Below are 9,144 nucleotides of genomic sequence, written 5' to 3'. Positions count from 1 at the left end.
CATTTGCCTCACTTACTTCTGAGGAATATTTGAGGCTATTGGAAGAGTCATAATGGCCTCAGGATTGCTCTCCCATACTATTTCAGACGCATGGTTCATATATTTAGATAGGTGTGTATTTATGAATATTTATTCTGTATCTGAGACCTTAAAATTCTTATACTGTAACACAATCACCAGGCAAGCCTCAGTGGTGCTTGGTGTACTTACAAATTCCTCTTTCTTTCCACGTTACATTAAGATCCACCTTGGCCTGTGGTTGCAAAGTTTGAAAACAGCCACTGAAAAAAAGCACATTCATGTTGGTGGGTGGGAGTTGCGGTGGAGGAATGGGTGAAGGGTTCAAGCTTTTGCTGTGAAGTGTCACCCTGAGGTAGCAGTAAGTTAAATCCTGAGGCTCTTCTGCAAAAATACTCTCCTAGAAGACTAGCAGGCAGCTTCAAAATCATGGTTCACACATGCACATTCGTCACTCAGATCCCTCATCAGCACCAAGCGATGAATTGCATGCATGCATGAGATGTGACTGATACATTTATAAAATACACCGCAGGATTTCCATTATTGCTGCTCATACTGCGTGCACCATCCAGCACGGTTAATTCATGCATTCGCAGCTGCCTTCATCAAATGTACACAACAATAACCAAGCAGAAAGTACTTTCCAAACCACGTGTCCCTGGGAACCACCTTGCTGTTGTATGACCTTGCTGTGACTTTTGGTCCTGCATGAGAGTGAAGGATAAAAATGCCTACTTAGCTGCTCTACAGGAGAGCCATGAAGCAGAACAGTCTCAAATTTCCATGCCGACCTGAGCTAACTACCACTATGGAATGCTCCCTTGGGCTATTACACATTTGTTTATTCACGAATCCATTGAAATCCTTTGCAAATGGTCCAATTCCTATTTGTTTGGTGGTGGTGGTTTGTTTGTTTTTTAAAAAAGCTACTTGCAGTCCTAATGTTTATTCCATGTTACTCTTTTTCATTTGCTTATCCAGAGTGGCTGGTGGGGATGCTTAAATATTTCCAGAAGCATTTCGCCCATCTCTGGGTGGAACACAAAAGGCGAAGGTCCAGACTGGTATCAAAAGATGGAAGATGCAACATAGAGTTTGGGAATGTAGAGGAACAGTCGAGATTTGTTTTCTTGGTTGACATCTGGACCACCGTCTTGGACCTCAGGTGGAGATATAAGATGACCATCTTCATCTCAGCCTTCTTAGGTAGCTGGTTCTTGTTTGGCCTTCTCTGGTACATGGTGGCCTACATACACCAGGATCTGCCAGAGTTCAGCCCTTCAATAAACCACACTCCGTGTGTTGACAACATAAATGGTTTGACGTCTGCTTTCCTCTTCTCTCTGGAGACTCAGGTCACCATTGGCTACGGTTTCAGGTGTGTTACAGAACAGTGCGCCACTGCCATTTTCCTGCTGATCATTCAGTCTATCCTAGGGGTTATCATCAACTCGTTCATGTGTGGGGCCATCTTGGCCAAGATCTCTAGGCCCAAAAAGAGGGCAAAAACCATCACTTTCAGCAAGAATGCCGTTATCAGCAAGCGTGGCGGAAAGCTGTGTCTCCTCATCCGGGTGGCCAACCTCCGGAAAAGCCTTTTGATTGGGAGCCACATTTATGGCAAGCTCTTGAAAACCACCATCACACCTGAAGGGGAGACCATCATCTTGGACCAAGTCAACATAGACTTTGTAGTCGATGCCGGAAACGAGAATCTCTTCTTCATCTCCCCCTTGACCATCTACCACATCATTGACAAGCACAGCCCCTTCTTCCACATGACGGCAGACACCATCCTTCAACACGACTTTGAGCTGGTGGTGTTTCTAGATGGGACGGTGGAATCCACCAGTGCCACCTGCCAAGTGCGGACCTCTTACATCGCTGAGGAGGTGCTGTGGGGCTATCGCTTTGCTCCCATCGTCTCCAAGACCAAAGAAGGGAAGTACAGGGTGGACTTCCATAACTTTGGCAAACCTGTGGAGGTGGAGACCCCTCACTGTGCCTTCTGCCTTTACAACGAGAAAGATGCCAAAGCCAAAGCAAAGATGGGCTATGACAACCTCGGCTTCCAAATTCAAGGAGTCGGTGAAACCAATGACACAAAAATGTAATCTTCAGTCGGTGAGACAGGAATGCTGACTTCTCGATAGAAACTAGGATATCGCTCCAGCGAAGCCTAAGCATATTCTGAGTACAGAAGGGAAAAGGGACTGGGTTGTTTGGGTACTGAGACTTTACCAGGGCAGGGCACGCAGCAGCAAATCCCTGGGTGCTGCTAACTTCCTATTGTTTATAGTCACAGAACAGTCTATATATTTTTATATATTTGTGAGACTTTTATGTAAATGGGTAAATTGATATGTCCAATAAAATTTTCATCCAGATTAATGGAATACAGTAATAGAATTGTATGTTGTGAACCACCTTAGGATCTGTGGGGATAAGGTGGTATGCAAGTAGTAGTAGTAGTAGTAGTAGTAGTAATAGAAGAGCTGGAAGCGACCCAAAGCATCATCTAGTCTAACCCTCTACAATACATCTGAAGAATCTGAAGAAGTGTGCATGCACACGAAAGCTCACACCAATGACAAACTTAGTTGGTCTCTAAGGTGCTGCTGGAAGGAATTTTTTTACAGTGGTGCCTCGCTAGACGAATTTAATTCATTCCACGGGTCTTTTCTTATAATGAAAAATTCGTCTAGCGAATCCCATAGGAATGCATTGAAATTTTTTTGGAATTTTTTCGCCCATAGGAATGCATTAATTGAATTTCAATGCATTCCTATGGGAAACCGCGATTCGCTAGACGAATTTTTCATAAAACGAATTCGTCTAGCGAGGCAACCTCCGCTCGAAAAATCCTTTCATTAAGCGGAAATTTCGTTAAGCAGGGCATTCGTTAAGCGAGACACCACTGTATTTTGTTTCGACTACGTCAGACCAACACGGCTACCTACCTGTAACCTCTACAATACACTTTTGGGAACTTTGGGGTGGATTTATACATAGGAAGCTGCCTTGCTCTGAGTCAGGTCATTGGTCCACCTATCTTAATCTTGTCTACACTAGTAGCCTTTCCGAGCTTGGTGCCCTGCAGATGGATGGTGTCCATTGACAACCACAGCTCCTATCCTTCTTCAGCACTGGCCAGGCTGGTTTGGGCTGATGGAAGTTGCCCGACAACATGCGACATGTCCCAGGTTGGGAAAGGCTGAGCTACCTTGACTGGAAATGGTTCTTCAGGCTTTCAGGCATGAGCCCTTCTCAACCCTACATGGAAATGACTCAGGGGTGGAATCTGAGACCTTTTGCAGACAAAGCATGCTATCCACTATTGAACTAAATTGGTTCTTCCCCCTCCCTCCAATCTACATATGGGCAGGAACTTCAATGTTTCACACGCAAGCAAGACTTCTTCCCCACTCAATAAGCACCAGCTTGAAGTTGCATGATATCCAGATCGTTGGTGAGACTCCAAGAAGGGGAGAGTCATTCTATGAGTCACTGAATCTTGCATGGAATGCATGGGATATATATATGGGGGAGTTGGGTATTTTTAATATTATTATTAGAATTAGAATTTATATACTGCCCTATACCTGGAGGTCTCAGGGAGGTTCACAGAATAAAATCAAGATATAAAACCACAAAATACACAATAAAAATAAAAGCAACAACCCAATAGCCCCCCTTCACACACACACACACACACACACACACACACACACACACACACACACACAACATTGCAAAAGGGTATAGGATGTAGATCAAGTCAGACAAAGGCCTGGTTAAAAAGGAACGTTTTTTCCTGGCGCCTAAAGGTGTATAATGAAGGTGCCAGACAGGCCCGTCCTAGCCATAGAGGCTAGTGGCGCGGAGAACCATGGCGCCGGGCACTGGAGGGCGCTGGAAGGGTGCCAAGTGAGTGCAGGGTTCCGGCAATCTGGCCAGGACTGTGCTCCTTCTCCGAGGACCCCGCGCTGCGCGTCCTTCTCATTTCCCCAGCGCTGGGTTCCGCTCAGTCCAGCTTCGCCACCAGCGTGCGCACAGCGCCCAAGCAGCTCTTGCTGGTCCCGCAGTGCATGCCCTGGTGGCGAAGCTTGACTGAGCAGAACCCAGCGCTGGGGAAACAAGAAGGAGGCGCAGCGTGGAGTCCTCGGAGGTGGCCTCCCGCTGCTGCCGCTGTCCGCTTGGCACTCCCGGGCCCTTGGAGAGGCTCTGGAGGGGGGCACTGGAGGGACCTAGCGCCAGGGCGCTGAATGGGCTTAAGACGGCCCTGGTGCCAGGCAAACTTCCCTGGGGAGAGCATTCCACAGACAGGGAGCCACTGCAGAGAAGGCCCCTTCTCATGTTGCCACCCTCCTGACCTCTCAAGGAGGAGGCACACAATGAAGGGCATCAGAAGATGATCTCAGGGTCCGGGTAGGTTCATATGGAAAGAGGCGGTCCTTGAGGTATTGTGGTCCTGAGCCGTTTAAGGCTTTATAGGTCAAAACCGGCACTTTGAATTGGGCCCGGAAACTAATTGGTGTCAGGGCATTCAACTAGAAGACCCTTGGGGTCCCTTCCAAGTCTACAATTCTATGGTTCTATGGTTCAAGCAGACCTCATCCCTAAACCGTACAGATTTTGGCCCTCGAGGGTTCTGTTAGGATACAGAACACTGAGCAGCTGTATTCAAAAAATGTGTGGGGAAAGGGCCAGGATGCAAATAGCCAAAATGTTTATCAGGAAGGTGAAAGGCATCATGCTGCAATCTGGTACCAAAAGATTTGCGTATACAATCTGTGTCACGTGGAAAAATCCGGAAAGGCTGCCCTGACTTAGCTCCTGTGGGTGTTTACCGTGACCGATTGGATTGGTAAATACAAATAAACCCTTTGAAAATAGGAAGAGGGAAGGAAGCCTCCCTTAATCCCATTCCCCCTTATCCTCCCTTCGATATTTATGATGTAATAACAGTGTGATGTCATACTGTCCACATTTCGATAGGAGTTTGTAGTCGTGGGCAGACGGAGACGTTTGGTTTTCTTCCCACAGATGCAACAGGGACAGGTTCACAGTCATTGGTTAGGATATATTTGATGGGATGGTAGATGTGGCTTCGCTTGATACTCGGTTGCACCACCTTCTTCTCCACGTCTATGGAAATGGGCTTTTCTTGTCCTCTCCCCAGTGGGCGATGCCCAATTTTGAAACTTTCACCTGACAGATTCAATCAGTCCATTTCAGTTTCTCACTTTTCCAATCTAAAGTTCGGTTCTTCACATTTTCACATCAGTTTGTGGTTTTTTGTTTGTTTGTTTTGGGTGTGTGCTTCTTAAAGTCTTTACGAAAATTCACCTGCATCTTATTGAAAAAATAATTTCCATATGCAATATTGCCAAATATATGCACTTTTGCATGTTGCTTTCATCGATATATGCCTTTTTATGCACACTTTGCCCTAGTCTGCTGGTCTTCAACTGGTGGGTTGGCAGCCACTGGTGGGGCATAGCCTGATTCAAGGTGGGTCATAACAGGAACAGTACCACCATGCAAGTATATGGTAAAAGATTAAGAAAGGGATCCACAAATGCATGTTTGGGTTAAAATGGTCCTGGGCCCGAGCAGGTTGAAGATACCTGCCCTAGTATACACAATTTTGTACACGTTAATAGAGAACTAAATTGCAAAATTTGGAGAAGTGCAATTTTCAAAGGATGGTTGCATTTTAGTTCAAATATTGTTTTGGAAGTGACAATAAGTCCGCCTTTACATGCAAATTGAACTGAATTCCCCCCACCATCCCTACTTAGAGTAGATCCACTGAAATTACTAGGTCTAGGGTGAATCATGTCCATTATTGTCAATGGTTCTACTCTGAGCAGGACCAACATTGCTTAGAACCACAAGTGAGTGAGGAGCCTCCTAATGGAGAGATTGTACAGAGTGGTACTGACTCTTCCTGAACCTGATCATGTTTTACTGGGTGCAATAACTCACCAAGGGCTCTGATGCTTACTTCAGAGTAATCCCACAAAGGACATTCTAATGCTGGAGGAGTCGTCTTGCATGAGATCGTAACTCCCCTTTGGCAGGCAAAAACCGATCTCTTTTTACAAAAAAGAAGTGTCACGCAGGCTCTTTTGTTGCAGAAGGAAGCCCCCTTCAGGTCAAAAGAGGACATTACTCAAGTGATCGTCTTGGAATTAATGCGTATGTAACTTTTTAAAAGACCCCTAAAAAGTCCTCATAAAAATTTATCAGCAAATTTCTCCTAAGCTATACACTTTGTATGCAATTTTGCCTAAACTGCTTATTTTTGCAAAGCGTATTTCCCCATATATTTATATTTTCCCCAACATAGTGAGGTTTGAGGGTGTTCTTTTCACAAATCTATGCTTCTTCTTTTTTTGCCTTTTTTTACACTTTCCTTGGCTGGGGAAATGCACTGCAAAATCCGATGGCATAAGGATTCCGAGGGACAGCTGTGTTTCATTTCATTTCTTCCTTCAGAAAGTGCCAATCCAGAAGATTTGCCTTTAAATGCAAGCTGAATCGAATGTCCCCTTCTCCGCCCCGCACCCTCAGTCCCAAGTAGCAGGTCTGCATGCCACTGTTTTATTTTCATAAGCAACTCTGTGTGGCATCAGGCAGGCACCTCAGCATTTCCTGCTGAGGTCCTTTAAACTGGAAGGGCTAAAGCTTGAGCCTGGATCCTTGCCTGGTCAAAGCCCAAACTCCACCATGCCGGGCCCTGACTCTTCACAAAGCTCCCTTCTTTGATTACTCCTTTGTTGCATGGGGCAGCACTAGATGCTTTGAATCCCTTCCAGCCCTGCAACTTTATGATTCTAAAAATTCGTCATTACTCCTAGGTGAATTACTGTGGTACCTTGGTTCTCCAATGCCTTGGTACTCAAACAACTTGGAACCCAAACACTGCAAACCTGGAAGTAAGTGTTCCGGTTTGCAAACCTTTTTCAGAAGCCGAATGTGTTCCGTTTTGAGTGTTATGCTTCCGGGATTTGAGTGCCACACTTCCCTTTTGAGTGTTGCGCTGAGGTCTGTCTGTTTCTGCTATTTATTTTGCATTTTTGTTTTTGCGGCTTTTTGTTTTGTATTTGTGACTGTGGGGAACCCAGTTCAGCTACGGATTGATTGATTGTGTGACTGCAGTACATTGTTTCTTGCTTTTATTTTATGGATGAATGGTCTCGTTACATAGTAAAATTCATGTTAAATTGCTGCTTTAGGGGTTGTTTTTTAAAAGTCTGGAATGGATTAATCCATTTTGCATTCTTTTCTGTGGGAAAGTGTGCCTTGGTTTTGGAAGGCTTTGGTTTTGGAACAGCCTTCCGGAATGGACTAAGTTTGAGAACCTAGGGACCACTGTATTGTACACTTAACTCCACCTCACACCCAGCATGCACAAAATTTTCCTGTGGCTCTTCTTGTTGGAACCATGCTCTTTGCAGATTAGGAGTCTGCAAAGGAGACATTTCTGTTTCTCTATTTCCCCCCAGAAATTATTGATTTTCTGAACACATATGATATAACAAAAAAAAAAAAAACAAATACCTCTACACACTATACAATACAAACACAACAAAAAAATACACATACAGCAAATAATCTATCTTTACAAATTCTTATTCTTTGTTTACCATTTTAGGGCGACTTCCTCGAATCCCCCCTATCTGCAGTTCATTGTAATTCATCTTTAGTAACTTCTAACTCCTCAAGGGACGCAGGTGGCGCTGTGGGTTAAACCACAGAGCCTAGAGCTTGCCAATCAGAAGGTCGGCGGTTCGAATCCCTGCAACGGGGTGAGCTCCCGTTGCTCAGTCCCAGCTTCTGCCAACCTAGCAGTTCGAAAGCACGTCAAAGTGCAAGCAGATAAATAGGTAAGGGAAGGTAAACAGCGGGAAGGTAAACGGCATTTCCGTGTGCTGCTCTGGTTCGCCAGAAGCGGCCACATGACCTGGAAGCTGTACGCCGGCTCCCTTGGCCAATAATGCGAGATGAGCGCCGCAACCCCAGAGTCGGTCACAACTGGACCTAATGGTCAGGGGTCCCTTTACCTTTACCTTTTAACTCCTCACTATAGATATTTTTCAATTCTCATTTTCATAATTTCTACTTGTTCACCCTTTAAAATCTTATCTTCAAATTATCTTTAAACTCTTTACACACTTTACATTACAGCCTATAACTTCTTCCAAATCTATATTCAACCTAAAATACAGTGGTACCTCTACTTACGAATTTAATGCATTCCAAACGCACATTTGTAAGTACAAAAAAATTGTAAGTCAAATCCCATAGGAATGCATTGGGAGAAAAAATTCGTAAGTAGAAAAAATCCTGTCTAAAAATTCGTAAGTAGAAAAAATCCTATCTAAACCGCATCCAAGATGGCGGATGGAGCTCCATTCGTAAGTAGAAACATTTGTAAGTAGAGTTATTCGTAAGTAGAGGTACCACTGTATTACAATGTTTCTTTAGATATTCTTTAAATTTCTTCCAATCTTTTTCCACCATCTCTTCTCTCTGGTCGCGGAGTCTCCTGATCAGTTCAGCCAGCTCCATATAGTCTAAGATTTTCATCTGCCATCCTTCAACAGTTGGCATTTATTGTGTCTTCCAATTCTTGGCTATCAAAATTCTCGCTGCTGTTGTGGCATACAAAAAGAAAGTAACATCTTCTTTGGGAATTTCTTTTCCGACTCTGCCCAATAAGAAGGCTTCTGGTTTCTTAATAAATGTGTTTTTCAACACCTTCTTTAATTCATTATAAATCTTTTCCCAGAAGTCTTTTACTATGGGGCAAGTCCACCATGTGTGGAAAAACGTTCCTTCTACAGCTTTACATTTTCAGCATTTATTATCATGTGTATGGTAAATTCTTGCAAGTTTTACTGGTGTTAAATACCACCTGTACATCATTTTTATAACATTTTCTTTCAAAACATTACATGCTGTAAACTTAATATTCTGTTTCCACAATTTTTCCCAGTCCCCCATCAATAATATCCTTTGCCCAATCAATCATCTGTTTCTCTATTTTTGTCCAGCAGCCTTGCAAGCTTTTATAAATGATGGTGAAAATGCCTCAGATGCTTTGCCCTAGTG

At 44.1% G+C, this 9,144-nt stretch overlaps 1 protein-coding gene across 1 annotated transcript; it reads left to right on the top strand.

The window, feature by feature from the left end:
- The first annotated feature begins 1,016 nt into the window (after positions 1-1,016).
- On the top strand, positions 1,017-2,135 carry KCNJ1 (potassium inwardly rectifying channel subfamily J member 1). Its single transcript, XM_035139660.1, has one exon. The coding sequence runs from the start codon at positions 1,017-1,019 to the stop codon at positions 2,133-2,135; it is 1,119 nt and encodes a 372-aa protein (XP_034995551.1).
- Positions 2,136-9,144: the final 7,009 nt, after the last annotated feature.

The sequence above is a fragment of the Zootoca vivipara genome, chromosome 15 (genome assembly GCF_963506605.1).
Source record: "Zootoca vivipara chromosome 15, rZooViv1.1, whole genome shotgun sequence".
In the NCBI taxonomy this organism is placed as follows: Eukaryota; Metazoa; Chordata; class Lepidosauria; order Squamata; family Lacertidae; genus Zootoca; species Zootoca vivipara.
The sequence above is the reverse complement of the archived record's forward strand: the minus strand, read 5'-3'. Positions and strand labels throughout refer to the sequence as shown.